A 19,155-nucleotide genomic window follows, 5' to 3' on the forward strand; every position below is an offset into this window, starting at 1 on the left:
ACCCAGAGAGTTCCCATTGCATCTGAGTCAAAGGAAATCACATCTGAGTGCCAATGTGTGCATCTGTGAATGGGGTCCAGGACCTCAGGCCCTTCCAGCGTGACAGACTCCATCTTGGGGCTTTACTGACCTCCTCTCCAGGTGTGCCCAGGGCCTTCCTGCTACAACCTTGGGCCTGCCGCTGCTCTCCCAGCCTGGTGATGTGGGCCTCCAGTTCCCTCAGGGTGCAAGTGTGGTTGGCATTACCACAGTGGCTGGAGTAGGTCCTGGGTGTCTTGACCATCTGATCATGGCACCTGCAGAGGAGAGTGTCAGCACTGTCCCCACAGCGATGCTGTTCTAGTGCTCCAGCCTTAGAGAACAGGCCTCATCGTCAGGCCTGTCTCCTAAAATCAAAGCCAGGGTGCAGTACCCATCTGCCCAGCACCTTCTTGTGGCCCCCAGTCACACACAGAAACTGCCAAAGACCTCACCCCTGACCTCTGTGACCCTCTTCCAACCCCTCTGCTCAGTCTATCCAAGTTACTGTGGCCTTCTCACTCTCCCTCTAACATGCCCCAGGGCCTTTGCACTTGCTGTTCTTGTTTCTGGAATGCTCTTTCCAGATCATCTGCATTGCTTACTCCTGCATTTCCTTCAGGTCTCTTTTCAATAGCACCTTCACAGAGGTGCTTCCAGCACCTTGTCCCCCTCCGCCCTGGCTCTTTTTCACACCTGTCACACTCACTAGAGTAGAGGACCCAGGACAGCAGAGATATTGTCTTGTTTGTTCTTTTTGCAGAGCCTTAAATTTGCCATGCACTGGGTCACTGTATAATAAATGCTGTATTGAAGTAAATATAGCTGCAGTGGTTGGGAATGGCTGAGAGTGCCAGTGAGTCTGGGACAGTGGCCAGGGAATGGCGGGGGGCTGTGACTTGAGAGGTCTTGCCTTTAATCCTGACCTATGCTGTGGTTGGCTTGTCATTGCCCTGTGACAGACAGCCTCAGAGGGGCTGGCAGGGGGTCAGCCTGGGAGGGCTCAGCTTCAAGCTGCCATTGTGGAGGGGCCTGCACAGTGCAGCCTTCCTGGGGCTTTGTCCTTCACTTACTGGCTGCCACAGCCTGAGGGCCTCTGCTCCTCCTGCCATTCCTCCTCCTCTTCATCCTCCTCTTCAGAGGTGGCCTGGCCCTCCACAGAGCAGAAGAGCTGCTCGTCCACTGTTGGAGCGGGGACAGGGGACTCAGTGTGGGGACCAGCCAGCCTGCCCCAGGGGAAATGTGGATGGTAGTAGGGAGGAGCTCTGGGGGTCCTGAGTCCCAGGCTCCTGTGAGGTGAGGTCCCATGTGGGTGTAACTTCTCCATGTGACTGGCTCAGGACTCCCTGGGATTCCACACAGGGGTTTGGGGGAGACAGCCTTGTTTTCTCCTAGGACACAGCCAGGCATGCCTGTGGCCTCATTAGGGAGCAGTTTCCATTTTGTGACAGAGGACCTGGGCCAAGGAATGTGCCACCCTTGAGGAGCTGGGCTCTGCAGGGTGGGGGCACCAGGTCAGACAGCTTTTCAATTCTCCTATTTCGGAGGATGCAGAGGTAGGAGGTGTCCCACATGTGACTGTCTGTGGTTCCCAACATTGCTGGGTCTTTGTGGCTCCGGCCTTGCTGGGCACTAGAAACCCCAAGTCTGCTGTGGTCACCCTGTATTCTCTGTCATCGTCAGTCCCTGTCCCCAGGATTAGCCCTGATTCTCCTCAGTGATGCTGGCCCTTTGTACCTCAGCTAGGAGCTGTGAGTCCAGTGGCCAATCACAGGTAGGCCCACCTGGCCATGGCCACAGAGTCAGGAAGAGCTCGGGACCCTTGGGAGCCAGTGAGACTTGGGCCAAGAAAAGACTCAAGCTTGCAGGGAGGAGGTTGTCCTCTTCCTGGGTGGAGAACCTCTGGGCTGCTGGGAGCGGGGCTGCCTCTGCCTGGGGACACTGGGTGGACTGAGACCAGATCAGTGCAGGGCAGCATGCCAAGCCCCACAGGTTGCCTGAAACCTACTTGGACTTGTCAGTTATGTGACCAAAAGTTCCTTTTTAACCTGAGTGGCGTTGGTCACTGATCTGAAGTTTGTACACAAACAGTGCTGTTGTGATTGAAGTTTAAAACAAAACGGGTTATGAGCTCTCCTCAGTGCAGGGCATCTTGGTGGCCTGGTGTCTGTGTTTTAAGGCTCTCAGTGGATCCTGGCCATTTGGTGGGTTTTGGACCTCAGACTCAGGGAGCCCTGGTCCCAGACACCATTGCTCAGCCTGGCCTTTCCAGCCATGGTTCCTAGGGCTCTTCTGCCTACTTAAGTGTCCCAGGCAGAAGCACAACCAGGTAACTGTTTTGTGACCTTTTGGTGATGCATTTCCAATAGTGACAGTGCCCTTCTCAATCTGTATCCCCTGGTGTGTGTGCATGTGGTGCTTGCACCAGGGACAGGAGAGGGGTTCTGAGGACAGGTGTAGGGGATGGAGACTCAGCCCTGCCTATGGTGGAGCAGGTGAGCCCTTTGAGATACTCCATCTGCACCAGGTTCTTAAGGTCCAGGTGCTTATGATGATGGCCTGGGAAGGGGCTCTCTTGGGGTTGGGAAGCCAGCTCAATGGCTGGGGAGCAGGGTTCTGTGTGGGGCCAGATGGTGGCATTAGTGCTGGTGGCGCCTGGGAGAGGGTTGGGGTGCAGCGGGGACCCACATGGGCCTGGAGCAGAATGAGCAGAGACAGACCTTCCTCTGGGGCTCGGCTCTCCAAGCTGCTGTCTGACTGCCAGGTGCCCTTTGGAGAGGCATCTGGGTCTCTGGTCCCATGGTCCTCAGGTTCGCCACTCTCATTTTCTAGCTCTGGGCTGGCTCGTGAGGATCTTGGGAGCTTAGGACCTTCTGACCTGTGGGCAGGGGAGACAAGAGTGGGCCACTTTGCAAGTGAGAGGAGAAAATCAACAGGATGAAGGTTATGTGACCAAAAGGGACATGGAGGACTGAGAAAACTAACAAAGGAAGCCTCCTGATTAACTGCAAAAGTAAGAAACAGGATGACACATTCTGTGTTTGGTCTAAGAATGAGAGCATTGTACTTCAGTCATGAAACTTTTTAAAAGAGAATGAATGAAAATATTGCCTGTTTTTATTAGACAGATAGTACCATAAGCTCATTTTAAAGAATCTTAGTCTTATTTTTCATTCTTTTCAGTCCCCATTTTAAGTGGGTTCACTTTGGTGGATTTCCCAGGACCACATTTGATTGGACAAAGACCCTGGGCCTCAACTCTGGAGCTCAGGAGCTCCACAGGCAGCAACCACCTGTCAGAGGATCAGCAGTGGGTGACAATCAGGTGGGAAAGGCCAGAGGAACTGGCACAGGCAACTTGGGTGGGCAGCAGGTGGTGCAGGGCAGGGAGCAGGTGGGACACAGGGAGGACGTGGGTAGAGCAGGAAGGGAGTAGGTGGCACAGGACAGGGTGTAGGTAACTCAGGTGGGATGTGGGTGGCACAAGGCAGGATGCAGTTGGTGCTGGTGGGGCACAGGGAGGATGTGGTGCAGGTAGGGCACAGATGGCACAGGGCAGGGTGTGGGTGGCGTAGATGGGGTGCAGGTGGGGTGTGGGTTGTGTAGGCTTTGGCTCCTGTGGACTCAGCACTCAGAGGCTGATGGCACCTGGACAGCCTCCTGGGACCCCCACATCTACAACTGACTCAGGGGCCAATGAGACATGTGGAGCTGTCTCACACTAGGAGAGGTTGAGGACCAGGTCCAGAACTGTGACACCCTTTGTGATGGGGGTGAAAGGACTCTCTAGATGCTGGGGCTACTGACAAAGCCTAAAGCGGCCCCCCAGGAACAGGGTTCTTAGTAACGTCATATGAGTTGCTAGGTCAGGCTTTACCTAAAGTCAAGGGTGAGCCTGAGCTTTTGTGATCTATGAGCCCTAACTCTTATTCAGGTTCACCCAGGGCTTAGCATCAGCCAAAGGTGCTGCCCACCTCTGGCCCACATGGAAGTGGTAGTTGTAGCAGGTGGTCTTCTATTGAGCCAAAGCACTTTCAAAAGGGTGCTTACAATAAATGTTTATCAGTAATAGTATTTTAGCAAGACTAACAGTGCTCCAACAATGCTTAACTTCTGTCCCAGGGAAAAGTGGGTTCCTCTACCTTGTACTGCACTTCAGCCCAACAGAAGACCTGTGATTGGTGCAAACACAACCTTTATTTGCATAATGGCTATACTGTGATTAGAGTAAACATAAGTGGACTGTTGTGATTGGTGCAGGACCTCCTCCCAACCCCTGCTATATAGGTAGGCTGCTCAACTCCCTTTGTGAGCACCTGGGAGGTGTGCTCCTTTCTGGAGCACTCTGCTGTCACCGTATCAGGTCTCAATAAAGGCTTTCTCTTGAGGGACCTTTCCACCTTTCCTGATCTGTAACAGGAAGAGAAGAAGCAGTAGTGGCAAGGAGGAAGCAAGCTGACCAGTATGGTCAGGGGCAAGAAGTACCTAGAGTACACCTGTGGGTAGTGGAGCTGCAACACTTAAGCCCTGACCCCTGTGCTGCCACCTAGCTGTCAAAGGCCTAGGGCTGACTGCTGTTGCACCCTGCTATCTACACTGTGCAAATACTTCAATAGCTCAGAGAAATTGGTAGAGCTTCTTGCCTACCCATGACTTCTCTGTGTTGTAACATAAGTTCCCCCTCTGCCCTGGAAAAAGCCAGACCTGATTTTATGTGTGAGTGCTGCTGTGACTTACTCAGAAGCCTGGACAAGATGCCAAGGTCAAGCTGGAGCTGTTCAGAAACTAAAATATGCAAAAGCACAGGTTGGTGGCTCCAAAGCTCTCCCAGGGAAGGAAGCTGAGCCAGTGCTGGTGGCACTAAGGTATGCGTGTGTGGCTTTGTACCCAGAGGTCTCAAGCAAGCGGCATCATTGTTTTACTGTTTGAAGACCAGTCTTTACCATCTGGTTATGTTTGATTTGTTATTTGCGTGTTCTTGGACCACGTTAGCTCTGTTTTCTCTGTCAAATGCTACAGATAGGTCAGTTTTTCTTGATCTGAAGTTGGGTTGTCTTTGGCTTTGATACATTGATACAGCTCTAAATGTATGTCTAGTTCGTCTGAAATTGGAAAGGATATATGTGAATATATCAACTTGATACCTGAATCCATGAGGATGTATTTAATTTGAAGGTTTGAAATATGTGATATTTAAACGTTATCTCTAGAAAAGTTGGGGAAAAGGCCTTGAGAAAACTGAAGTGTCATAACACAGGGCTGTGATCCCAGCAATGAGGGAGGTCATAGGTAGGAGCATCGTGGTCTGAGGCTGGCCCTAGGCAAAAACATGAGACCCTACATGAAAAATAGCTAAAGCAAAAAGGGCTAGGGGCACGGCTCAAGTGCTCGATTTCCTGCCTAGCAAGTATGAGGCCCTGACTTAAAACCCCAGAACCACCAAAAAACAACAAAAAGAATAAAGTTGGATTGTTTCTCTTTGTTCTAGTCACAAAAGGCCCTTTATACAACAGGTATGTCTATAAATGCTGGAGAATGTTGGGTACTTGTCAACTCGAACATTTTAGAACAGCTAGTAGTCTAGTATGTATTCTTGTAGCATCTTTCACAGTAGAGCACAGTTAATGAGAGCCATGACTTACATTTTAAATCTCATTTTGGTGTGTGTTACTAACCTGTGTGGTTTTGTGATTTTTAGAACTTATCTTTGAAAAAATAAAAGATTCTATAGATAATTAAACAAGGTTATAACTTAGTGTTATCCACTAGTCTAAGTAGTAGATTATGTCCTGAAATAAATAAGTGGTTGTTATAAAAAAAAAGAAAAGAAAAAGAAAAAGAAAGGAAGGAAAGAAAGAAGGGAGGAAGGAAGGAAGGAAGGAAGGAAGGAAGGAAGGAAGGAAGGAAGGAAGGAAGAAAGGGGCTGCATTGGAAATAAATTTCTTGGTTCAGCGATGTGAGAAGGACTTCAGAGGGTGGAGTTACAGAGCTTGAGCTTAAACCAGACAATATCTGCATCTTCCCACTATGAGATGCTTCTTTGTTTCCCCCTAAACTATTTAAGGGCTTTGAGAAGCAAAATGAGATGAGGAACAGCCAAGAGTTTCCTACCATAGGCTGGCTGGAGTGGACTGGATCCCACACTACACCTCCACACACAACTCTGAGGTTTCAGAAACCCTGTCCAGGTACAGGGTCCTACATGAACAGCAAGCATGGTTATAGCTAAGCCTTTCAGAGTGCTAACCAGCTGTGAGGCAATGTTGTAGTACTTTAAACCTAATGAGATAGCTACCGTCATTGTCCCCATGTTTCAGAGGAGGAATCCAAAGCAGAGAGCTGAAGTAACCTTCCCAAGCTGCATACCTCAGAGATGGAAGGGTCCTCACACCTCAGTGTGCCTGCCAGACAGCAGAGAAGCTCTGGAAGGACTCAGACCAGTGGCCATCTGCATTAGGTGAACACAGGTCACGTGATGAAGTTGGGATAAGGAAGCCTCTGAGCACAGGCCACTGGAAAGCAGGACAGGGAGAATGTGCTATGGAAATTTCCAAGGAGTCAAATATGTTGCAGAGAAGCCACATTTTCCAGGGCTGGGCTGTGCTGCTCACCTAGTACTTGGTGTCCAGCTGCTTCCACCACTGCCCCACTCTCTACTGGACCATTCCTCAGGGTCCTTGAGACAACCAGCTCTGAGAAGGCATTGCAATGAGCATGCCTCCCTGCCTGCAAACCTATCCACTGGGCCTCAAAAGCTTTCCTGTGAGATGTTGGAGGTTCTGGGAGGCGTCTGGGAGCTGCAGAGGTACTGTGGTCCAGAAGTCATTGCTGGAGTGAAAGCAGGTGGTGGCTGCCCACTGTTTCTCACACCCTCCTTCCCTGACAGACCTCCTGTGTGGTTGGTTGGATGTCCCCTCCAGCTGGCCTCATTTGCACCCTCCCAGAGCCCCAGGCTCGCCTCTGATGGCTTCCTCCTGCTGCAGTCAATGATCACATATGGCTGCCCACCCAGCAGCTTACATAGCCTGACAAGGGCCAGATCTTGTTGTTCTTCTCTTTTCCCATCTTGGCAGCACCATCTGACAGGCCTGTCCCTTGGCTCTGTGATATAGAGCCTGGCTGCAGGAGCCACCAAATCCGGCTTCCACCCTGCAGTACTGTGGCTTTGCTGCATGACCTCCTCAGCTCCCTCCCCGTCTCTGAGCCATGGTAAGCAATAACAGGGCTCTGCCCTGGGCTGGGACCTGGGGTCCTGAAGATGAACCGAAATAACACAGAGCTTCTAAACATATGCAGTTATTATTTGAGGTGATTTTAGGTGGCGCTCAGATGAACAGGTACGTTGTGTGTTTTAATAGTGACGCATAGACTATAATGTCTCCTAAGGATAATAAGCACATTGATCTCAGCTTTAACTTTATGACAGTGATGTAACTTCCTTTTAAGATTATTTAAGTTGTGCTGGGGGTGTGATTCAGTGGCAGAGCGCTTGCCTCATATGTGCAAGATCTGGCTCCATCCCCAGCACACAAAAAGAAAAAAGTTAAGTAAAAGCAAGCCAATTTAAGGGAAAATAGTCATTAACTAATACAGTACTCTGTAGATGATGGCAAAGAATGGCACAGATCTTGGGGACACCCAGACTGGCAAATGCTTAGACACCAGCACAGAGGAAGCTCTAGCTCTTTCCTGCCCCTTGGCCTTCCTTGCCTTGATCATTTTTTTGGGTATTGGGGTTTGAATCAGGGCCTTGTGCTTGCTAGGAAGGTGCTCTGCCACTTAAGCCATGTCACCATACCTTACCCTCTTTTTTTTTTTTTTGGCAGTACTGGGCATTGAACTCAGGGCACTCTACCACTGGAGCCACTCCACCAGCCCCTCCTTACTCTGCCATAGTTTGGATCTGTAATGTTGTCAAAGGTCCTTGTGTTAAAAGCTTGGTCCCCAGCGTGGTGCTCCTGGGAAGGGGTGGAGCCTTTAGGAGGTGGGGCCTAGCAGGAGTCTTCAGGTCATTGAGGGTGTGGTCTTGAAGGGGACTGTGGACTCCCTGGTGCCTTTTTCTCTTCCTTTGCTACATGGCCTTTGAGGTGAGTGGTTTTGCTCTGCCACACACCCTTATCATGATGTGCTGCCTCCCCACAGGCCCAAAGCAGCATGCTAGGCTGGCCATGGATGAAAAGCCTTCAAAACTGTGAGCCAGAATCAACCTTCTCCCGTGTTGTGCTGGAGGTTGAACCCAGGACCTCAGGCATGCTAACACTTGCCTTAACACTGAGCCTCAACCCCAGTCCCAACCTTTCCTCAAGCATTTTTTTTTTACATTACAGTTGACTTAAAAAAATTTTTTTTATTATTGTCCTGGGGTAAATTGTAACATTTACCAAAGTTCTTACAATATTCACAGTTGAATTCACCCCGTCTATCATTCCCCTTTACCCTCAGGTGTTTTGTTACAGTGATGGACGCTGACTAGTTTAGGTGGGCATTCTGGAACATCTCTCTGGAGCTCAAAATAAGCTAGATAAATAGTATGTCATATTTTTATACCTACTTTGAAAAATAAGTGTAATGATACCCTAATAGCAATTTAAGTATGAAAAAGAATTTTATGTGATTCAGCATATAAATACTCAGACATTAGGTATTTCAGATACTTAAGTCTATTTATAATAGATAAATTTGAATTTAAGAGGGATAAGGTTATATTAACTTGAATGTTGACACTTTTCCTATATTTGGCATTTTGAAGTATAGGCTAAAAAAATACATCAGATAAGTGCATAGAAAGATAGGTAAGCAGATATGTAGGTAAATAGGTAAGTCGGATGGCTGGCTGGATGGAGACACTAACAGGTGGACACAGCTCATGGGGTCTGAGCCTGATGACCTCCAGCGGACACAGGCATTCCTCCTCAGCTGGGTGAGGACCACAGGTGTCTTCACTGTCTGTGATGTGGCTCTGAAATGAGGAGCAGCTCTTGGAAAATTCCAAACAAAACAAAGTATAACCTTTCCTCAACTCACAAAACCTTGCATTCTTAGAAAATTCTTTGTACATTAAACTGTGAAAAAGATGTGTTTATGCACAGAGCAGAGTTAGACTCTGATCTCAGATAATTACAGTAGAAACAAGTTTTCCACAGCACGCATGTCCAGCAAGACACGCAGAAGTCTTGTGTGGTTTGGGGCCACCTTGGTTGTATAGGCCCAGCAGCTCCTCTCTTGGGCGCTCTCACACCAGGCATGGTGCCACCTTGGGAGGTGGGAGGCTGGGCAGCCTGGGTGCTCACTGACATTGAGGATGTGGGGACTACACTGAGGGGGAGGCAGTGAGTAGAGGGACACGGCAACAAGGTGGCTCTGACCCCAGCACTGATGAGAAGAGAAGCAGCAGAGTACTGTGTCATCCATGTAGGTGGAAAACAGACAAAATCACACATACTGCAAGAACACCTCTTCTATGGGAGGAGGAGTCCTCACAGTGCTTCCTGCAAATGCCTATCCTGATGAGGTACTGGACCCTACATGTACTGTGGTAAAGTTTAGAGATTAACAGCAGCAACTCACAAAAAGATACCGTATGGAGTAAAAGAAGGGCTACTTGACCACAAGCACAGTGATGATGGAGACAGCTGCTGAGTGACTAGGCAGGGGGCATGCACAGTGCAGGTAAACCTGATGAAGGGTTGATGCCCTTGTGGGCAGGACAGAGCAGGAAACGTGAGACTGCATCACACTGCTCAGGGAAGTGCTCAACTTAGACCTAGGAGTTGCTGACTTCTGGCATTTTCCATCTTCAGATTGTGACTGACCACAGGTAATGGAACCAAGGATGAGGGGGGTGATGATTGCACACAGAAACCACACAGGACTTCCTGCAGGGAAGGAGGGGATTGGGAAGAAGAGGGGAAAATCCATTCTTAGCCTGTCCCTTCCAAGATTCCTGCTCAGAATGCCATAGTGTCAGAATTAGTGGCCACAGTGACAGCATACTGGTCATAAGGACAGAGCCATTTATTCCTTATTTGGGGCTTGAGCCTACTAGGGAGCACTCTGCCACTGAGCTGCACCCCCAGTATGGCTGTCATTTAATCCAGGGGCTGGTAAACTTCCTCTGTAAAGGGCCAGGTGGTAAATGTTTCCGGGCTGCACAGCCCACATGGTCATTGTAGCACAAACACAGCAACAAGAATTCATAAACAATGAACATGGCTATGTTTCAATAAAATATTTAGGGAAACTAAAATTTGAGTTTCAAGAGTTTTTACATCATGAAATAGCCCTTTTTGAGTTTTTTCAACTGTTTAAAAATGTAAATCTTGTTTTTAGTTTGTGGACTGTCCAAAACCAATCATGGGTCAGGATTTGGCCTCAGGCTGCTGTTTGCCATCCCTGAGTTAACTGGTGACTTCTGTTCTCTGTGGAGCCCTGTCTGAGGACAGCAGCCTGGAGCCAAGGCAAGCCAGCACCCAGTGGACTTGTCAAGAGCACCGAATGATGCAATGGAATAAACCACCCCCACCTGTGGGACAGAAAGACCACTCTGGCATACAGAAGGAGACTGTGACCTCTGCAAGACACAAGTTCATTGGTGGAATCTGAGGACATGGGGTGTGTAGAGTTGGGGTGATGGCCTCCCTGGCTGTCCACAAAAATCAGACCCCCAGCCACTGATTGTGGTTTTTGTGTTCACCACAATAAACCCTGGCAGGCCAGCCTTGGTGACACTTGTTGCCTCTCTCTCCTCACTTCCAGTGACCTGTCTGCCTCCCAGGGGTGGCACTGTGTTCACCTCTCTGGGGTAGGTAGAACTTCTAAGAAAGGCCCCTGAGATTCCACACCCTAGTTCCTGGGACCTGAATGAGTTTAGCCATTCCTGACTGGTATAGAGGAAGAAATCAAGGGATTTGAAGGGAGAGGAGACATGGGTCAGGTATTGCAGGCTGGAACAGAAGGGGTCCACTGGATAGAATAGCAAGGAAATAGGGTCTCATTCCAACAAGTACAAGGAACTGGGTTCTGCTTATACCTGAATAAACTTGGCAGGAGATTCTTCCCCACACTCCCAAATATGGCCAAGGACCTCTTGATTTTGGCCTGTGAGACTCTGAGCAAAACCAGCTGAGCTGCCTGGACTTCTGGCCACAGACTCTGAGGTCACAATTGGGCATGGTCTCAAGCCACTTAGTTTGTGGTTATTTGTCATGGTTGTGATAGAAACCAAACATGGTTCTGTGATGACAGCTTTGTCACCAGAGGCAGCCCTTGTGTAGGACTGGGAGGACAGTGGGCAGTCTGACTCATGGGCCTGGTGGAAGCAGTGTCTACGGGAAGCTTTTTCTCGTACGGAAGCCTCGCTTTGCTCTTGAAGCCCACTTCATCACCAGGACCATCTTACCTGAGATCAACTGATTACAGATTTTAATACAACTGCAAAACACCTTCAGAGCAACCACAGGACACTTCACTGTGTCACATCGAAGTCAAGGCAAAGCTGGGTGTGGTGGCCGTGCCCACGATCAGCACTCAAGAGGCTGAGGCAGGAGGATTGGGAGTTCCACAAAAAAGTGAGACTGTATCTCAAAAACCAAAAAAATCCACCAACCAACCAGCAAGAACAAAACTAAAGAAACAAAACTTCCAAAACAGAACAAAAATCAAAAACCAAAATAAAAAACTGAGATGACACTGAATCGAACCTCTTCTGGATGGACAAAAGCATGGCTATTTGCTTCTCTCTCTGAGCCACTCAGTGCCCCTGAAGCTTCAGGAAACCTTGGGGTTGTCAGGACACCAGATTGCAGGCAGGGCTGCTGGAGGCTGGAGTGGGTGGCCAGGCCATCAGTCCTCCCCCGAACCTACCCTGGGGGGGGGTCCTGTGTTCTACACAGTGGCTTCCTTTGCCAAGAGGTGTTTCCTGAGTGAAGAAGCCTCGCAGGAAGCAGAACCCTGCTTGTGAAAACAAGAGAACAACAGGAGGAAGAAGAGGAGGAGTCAAAAATAAACCATGAGGAGGGAGCATGGGGACAGAACTTGGAAGCCCTTTGGGGTGGGAAGCATCCCTTGAGAGTCCTGCTCTTTGGTCCCCACTGTCCTTACTAGGCATGGTGAGAATATCTAGCAGATCTGGACATCTGTCTCTTAGGAGCAAGTGTCCTTGAAGGTCCTGTCTGCCCAAGTGCTGACTTTGCATTTGATCTATCACAGAGGAGTCATGAAGCTAGCCACTGTCCTTAATGACATAATGGCCCCTTACCTTCTCCTGGAGGAGACAGACTTTAAGGAAGTTGTTGCAAAGATAACAAGTGATGGAGGACTGTGCGAGGTGACAGGGAGCAGGCTGACATGTGGGGTGTCTGGCTGAAGGATGGAGGTGACAGGTCAGGAGTGGCTAGGGGGCCCCAGAGGGAGCAGCACATTCAGAGGGCCCTCGGAGGGGTTTGGTGGGCTCAAGGGACAAAATGATCAGTGTGGCTGCTGTGGTGGACTGCATGGCTGTCATGACCGTGGCAAGGAGTTGCAGCATGGTCATGGTTGGAGAAGTCAAAGTTTCCATGTGGATGTTCAGAAGACCACCCTAGTCCCATGTGGCCAGTGGCCAGAGAGGAGCTGGGACACTGGTTAGGAGCCTGGGATGGGTTCAGGGGTAGGGCTGGGGCTGGGCCAGGCAGTGGGTGTCATTGGAGAGGAGCAGGTGGATCTGTGACCAGTAGGACTTGGGGACACCACGGGGAGGGACATCTGGACTCTTTGCCTGTTCCCCCTCATTTGGTCAGTCCTCATCCAGGTCAGGTTCCAACTTGCTCAGACCTCTGCAGGGAACACAGACACTGTGAGCTCATGCTCAGCCCTGGATTTTTGCTGCCTGGTTTCCCATGCCCCAAACTGTACAAGCCACTGGCTTCCTGCGACCACTCAAGTCTTAATTCCGTATCATCTCTTAGGAGAGATCACCTGGATGGGTTGATCTCCATACATTGAAGTGCAGACCCCTAGTTCCTCAGAATGACTACATTTGGAGACAGGGTCTATAGTGGGGGTGGTTGAGATAAAATGAGGTCCTTAGGTGGAATCCTGTATGACTGGGGAACTCTGGCACAGAGGCACTAAGAGAGAAGGTGCTGTGAGGGCAGCATCGAGCAGTGGAGGAGGAGGATCAGAAGAAGCCATCTTACTGCTCCTTGACCCAGACTTCAGCCTCCAGGACTGTGAGGCCCCAGTTGACATGCTACTCACTACAGCATCATGGGCTGATACTCATGCACCCCAACACCTCTCCCTCACCTGTTCATTCATTGCTGTTGTTGGTTAGCTGTCTCCCCTACAGGGGAGGAAAGGGCCCCAGCTGTGAGGGCTGGGGCCATGTCTCACTCATGGCTGCCTCTCTCCCACCCTGGGCAGCTCATGTATTCTACACCCTGGGAAGAATTTGGTTAAATAAAGAAAAAACAATGGCTATTTCTGTCAGAAAACCATGAAGAGACAAAATGAAGAGTCTTTGTCTCACCTGTTACTGGGCCTCTGAGTTTGAGCAGTTTAGACCTCAAGAGAACCCACCTGCCCACCAATACAGACCAGAAGTCCTTGGCAGCTGGTGTACCTGTCTCAGCATACAGACATCTGGCCTTTCCCCAGCCAGACTCTTGGCTGGGCTTGAGGCAATGGGAAAGAAAAGCATGGCCTTGGGGCCACAGTGCCTGCAAGTGTCATGGGGTCATTGTTCTTTCAAGGACCAACCCCTCCCCTTCTTTTGGTCCCTGCAATGACAAGGTGAGTCTGTAACTCAGGTCTGTGATTGGGCAGTGATTGGCCTAAGACCCAAAGGACCCCAATCAGCATAGTCTATACCTTGGGTACCAGTGATTGGTTCAGGATGGGTATGGCTCATGTCAGAAAAATCAGAGTTAATCTTAATACTTTGCTGGAACCACTGGAAAGAAAAGCTCTTCCTGTTGATGGTGGCTGGGGACAGGAGTTTATCTGGTGATTATGGTAGCCATTTTGCTACCTGGTTTGAAAACAGAGATAAGCAGAGGAACACAGAGATGAGAAATAGAAGAGGAGAGATACAGGCATGCCTTGAGCCCCTGGATGCAGCTGTGCCTGAGGCTATAGGCTCTCAAGATTTCTTGTAGATAAATAAATATCCCCCTCCCTTTGCTTTTTTTTTCTTTTTTTGGTATATGGTTTCAGTCATTAGGAACTAAAAATTCAACATAGATTTCCCTCCACCCAAAAGTAGTATATTTATTTTTCACCATTTCTTCTACAAACCTTCAGGCAGAATGAAATCTACAATGCCCCAAACCTACAGTGTCCTGCCCATCTTCAGAACCCAGCTCAAATATGCCCCCCACCAAGAGATGCCCTGCTGCCTAACCAGTGTTACTTGGGCATTCTTCTGCACTCTGCCACACTCAACGGAAGCAGTTCTTTTGCTTGCTGGGTTGTGCCCATAGCCAGAGGATTTTCTGGGGGATAAACTCTGATTATTAGCACCAAGCACCACCACCATTACTATTTACAGGGCTCTCTTTACCTGGTGGGCTCTGTGATAAGGGAAGACGTGGTGTCCAGTTTTATGGGCACTTCTCAATGCTTAGCACTACGCTAGGTCCTCTGTGCACATTAGCACTGAGTTTTCTAGTGCTGCTGTCTTTATCCCGCTTACAGAGACTCTTGCTGCAGATTGTACTCTCAAGGCTCCCCCACTGCCTCTCCTTTTCAGCATTTACACCAAGACTCAGAAGCAGAGCCATCCACTCTGTGGGTGACGAATGGCTCACAGAGGTGAAGGGGGTGGCCCAAGTTCCCACTGTAATGTGGGGGAAAGCTGGGATTCCAATCGGGTGGGCCAGCCTTCTGAGCCTCTGCTTGCAGAGGGCACCTTGACCCTGGCCCTTTGTGAGCCCCGGGTATTGTCCCTGGAGGAAAGGCCTCTGTTCCCACCAGTGGTCAACCAGCCCAGGGGACCTCCCAGGACAATGGCATAGATGCCAGGCCCTACCTCACCCTCCCTCTGCTCCTTCCCTGACTGGAACCTGACCCCCAGCTTGGCCCAGGGGCAGAAGGAGGTGCCCTCAAATGGCCTCATCTTTGTGTCCCCTCCACATGGCTGTGGATTGAACCAACCTCTGCCTTCCTCCCTCTCTCCTTTTCATCCTTCAATACAACAAAGCCAGAGAGGCCAGCCTGCCCTCTTCCCTGCTCCAGCTGGAGCAGTGGTTCTACATTCTTTGCAGGCTCTTTGGGCTCCTACCCCTGCCCAGGTGTCTTGAAGGCCTGCTGCAGAGCAGGGAAGGCCTGGCCAGGCAAATGGCTGAGACACCAGCAGCCTCTGAGATTAGGAAAGGCCATGAACTCACTTGAGACCTTCCACCCCAAGGCCAAGGTTGACCCCTCCAAGGTCCAGTACTACCCCTAGGTTGGTGGTCAGGTACTGCCTCTCTAAGCAACACTAGGCCACTGGACCTGCCAAAGTCCCAGGTAGTCACACCCTGCCTGGCAAGACATGTCTGAGGACAGCCTCCACTTGTCTGCTCTTGCCTCCTTTCACCTGCTCACATGCATCTTGCTGTGCCAGGCCTGGGCTGGGGCACAGAGACACTATGCTGATGCTTTCTCCAGTGGGCTCTGCCATGCTCTGAAACACCTGAACAGTACAAGCAGGGGCTAGGAAATCCCATTCAAGATGATCTTGTCCAAGGTGTGACCCAATTTCCTCCTTGGGCCTCACTCTCTAGAGAGCCTTGCTTGACCCTGGTGGACTGTCCCTGAGTCTAGAAGGGGACTGTGAGCTCAGAGAGGGAGGGTGTATGTTGCCTGTGCATGTCCAACGGACTCTCTCAGTTCCTCTGGGAGGATCTCAGTTCTAGAGCTCAGGGGGCCTTGCTCTGACTCCAGTATGTGACTGATATTTGGCCAATTACAGAATCAAATTATCCTTGCCTACATGACGGGTTTGGGGTTGTGTGCTTCCAAGTTGGCCCACTGAGGCTTGGGTCCGAACAGTCTATCTTCCAGACTCAGAACGTTGGAGTTACCTTGGCATCAGGAGCGTGAAGTGGAGCTTCAGCATGTCCTGGTGACACTGCTGGAGAACCTGGATCCAGCCATACCTGAAGCTGTGCATGCCTAGATTTTTCACTGTGAAATCAACTTCTTTTTCACCCAAGTCAGTTTGTGTTAAGATTTCTGCACTCATCTGAGAGACCTTTCTGATAGGAAGGAAAGAAAGAGAAAACAGAGGACAGATGGGGAGTGGCTGGACCTGGGTCTGCAGCAGAGCAAGCTAAGTGGCATTTTATGAATGGTGATGCAGATATTCCATAACAAGCAGCTTGCATTACTGTGACATGACGTCTTTCCCAAGTCACCAGTGCAGTCTGCTAGGCACAAACCTGTGCTGGGCCCAGATGCACCATCCTATGGGATTGAGGAGGGAGCAGAGGTGGGACACAGGGATTGTGTGGCCACGAAGGGTGGGCACTCCCCTGGAGAGGATGCCTCTTTCAGCAGGGGGCTGGGCCAGGTGAGCTCCTGGGCTCTCCCCTGCCTGGAAGCCTGAGCCCCTGAGGCTCTGAGGCTCTCCTGTGTGGACTGGGCTTCTACCACTCAAAGCAGTGGCTTCTTTTGGCTGTTTTGCATGTGACACATTGTGTCCTAACATGCTTGTTCACGGCCAGCTCCCTTGAATATCTGAGCACACTGGACTGTCCATGCCCTTTTGTCCACAGGGTATCAGGCACAGGCTTGGTCCATGGGCGGTACTTAGAAAGTATTGTTGAGTGAATAAATGGATGTCTCCAGTTGCTTAAGTTTTTGCTGTTTTTTTCTAGGTTGGTGGTCAAGATGGTGGACAAAGGTTGTATGGGAAGCTCCCCTTCTTTCTATGAATACACAGAAATGCTGGGTAAAATACAGCTATTTAAAAGAACAAAGATACAAGGTCAAAAACAAGAAGAGGAGGCCTCCAGCTTGTATGGGGAGAGAAGGTGCAGCTGCAACGCCCACGGAGGGCCACAGACAACCAGGCCTGTGCAGTGATAAGTGGGCTCTGTGTGAAGCCAGAGGCCAGCAAACAGCTGCTTCTTCCATGAGCCAAAACTATCAAAATTCCTCCTATGGGCCTTGGGATTTGTTCCAAATCAGTCACGGCTCTACCAAAGATGGGCTCACAGTCCAAATTTACACAGCACACCAGAAACTTGCCATTCCTGAGGCAGCAGACATAAAACACCAGAGGAAACTCAGTTACTGCTGCAATCCAAGATACTGTAAAGTAAGTACGGTATTGCTCCAGACCTTCTGTGGATACCAAAACCCTCGGATGCTCAGGTTCCTTCCATAAATGGCACAGTATTTGCACAGAACCTACACAGCCCTTCTATTTACTTTAAATCATCGTTAGACAACATACAATACCTAATACAATGGAAATGCTGAGACAACTGTTACTACTGCACTGTTGAGAGAATACTGACAAGAAAAAGTCTGAGCATATTCAGAACAGATGCATTTTATTCTGTGTATTTTTGGTCTCAGTAAGTTGAATCATGTATGTGGAACCCATGGGTACTGAGTCCCATTGTATGTTTAAGATTAAAGAGGGTCCCATAACACAGGGCTGAGCAGGATGAAAAGGAATGTACAGAAACAGAGATGTATGCAGCTCATGGCCCTTGTGTTATGGTTTGAATATGAAATGTCCCCACACGGCTCGGTTGGCAGCTGATGGGCTTCTGGGAAGTCACTGGATCCTCAAGGCTCTAACTTGATCAATGAATCCCTTAATGTATTCACGGTATGAAGGCATTATTATGAGGTGGCAAGAAGTAGGAGTTGGGCGTAGTGGAGGAAATAAGTCACTGGGGCATGTCTTTGGGATACATCTTTCCCTGCCCCCCTCCTGTATTCTCTCTCTCTGCTTCCTGGCCGCCATGAGTGAGTACCCTCTGCTACATGCTCCTGCTACTCTGATGTTCTGCCTCAACACAGGGCCAGAATCAGCCAAGCCAAGGCCTTCGGTCTGAAATGTCTGACACCCTGAGTTAAAATAAACCCTTCCTCACTTAAGTTTATGTCAGGCCTTTTGGTCACAGTGACATGAAGTCTGACTAATACACCCTCCTAGTATGTAAGGTGTCCTGTAGATGTTTCTGAGGTGGGAGAACCCAAGAAGACTGTGTATGTAACCAAACCTAGCCAGGGGTATGAGGTATTGAACTGTGCAGGCTGGGTTTCAACCCTGCGCTGGGTAGTCACTCGAGGTACCCTGGCAAGTGCTCCTCACTGGCCTCAGTTTTTTCAAGGGGAATTCAGGTAAGAAGAACACTCAAGGTGGTTTAGAGGTGCCGTGCACTGCCATGGGGAAAGTGCCTGGCATCGTGTGTGGCATATTGTTGCTCAATACATGACCGTGGCTAATTAATTCTGTCTCCTCCTCTTTCCTTTCTACAAAGAGGAAGAGCTTTGGGGTAAGTCAGTCCACAGGCCTGAGAGCTTCTTGAACTGGGTGGAGTTTAAAGGACACTTTTTTACAGGGGCAGAGAAACAAGTGACAGCTCCATCCACCTAATTTTTGTGTGACCTCCACAGCCTCACTTCCCATAATCTTTAAAATGGTGATGAAACCTCTACCTTGCATTGTCTTGTGAAGGTTAATGGTACCATGGATAGGATTCTATTATAAAGTCCTATCCCAGTGTTCACAGTTACTCTTATATTCATGCCGTAAAGGACCAATTGTGACTTTAAGGCAAAATGGAGAGAACCTTTATTTCTCCTCTTAGAGAAAGTTCCAAGGCTGGACATAGGCCTCACGCCAAGCAGCCCTGCTCTTTAGTTGATCAGCTATGCAAACAGGAAGCGACTAGCCAAACATTTGGAGCTGCAGGAGGCAGCCTCTTTGAGGCCTCCCTCTCATCTTCCAGATGCACCACAGAAGTCACAGATGCACCACAGAAGTCACAGATGGGCCCCTCCTCTGAGGACAGAGGTTCAAAGCCAACTCTTCTGTCTGCTCTGCCTAGCCCCGGCCAGGCCATCTTCCCCTCCCTAGCAGCACTCCTCACTGTCTCCCACTGTGCTTCACCTCTCCTCCCCCTCAGTCAACACTGAAGCCCAGCAACTCTTCAC

The 19,155-nt window shown here is 49.7% G+C and overlaps 1 protein-coding gene across 1 annotated transcript in view; it reads right to left on the bottom strand.

Moving 5' to 3' along the window:
- Nucleotides 1-19,155, bottom strand: part of LOC109678909 (EF-hand and coiled-coil domain-containing protein 1-like) — a 29,358-nt gene that overhangs the window by 6,464 nt on the left and 3,739 nt on the right. Inside the window, exons 3-6 of the mRNA XM_074069542.1 lie at nt 15,971-16,061; nt 2,739-2,896; nt 1,092-1,200; nt 131-296 (exon numbers count right to left, since the gene is read on the bottom strand). Of these exons, the coding sequence (XP_073925643.1) occupies nt 131-296; nt 1,092-1,200; nt 2,739-2,896; nt 15,971-16,061 (524 nt within the window). The remainder of the gene's footprint in view (nt 1-130; nt 297-1,091; nt 1,201-2,738; nt 2,897-15,970; nt 16,062-19,155) is intronic.

Source organism: Castor canadensis, chromosome 1 (genome assembly GCF_047511655.1).
Source record: "Castor canadensis chromosome 1, mCasCan1.hap1v2, whole genome shotgun sequence".
Lineage (NCBI taxonomy): Eukaryota > Metazoa > Chordata > Mammalia > Rodentia > Castoridae > Castor > Castor canadensis.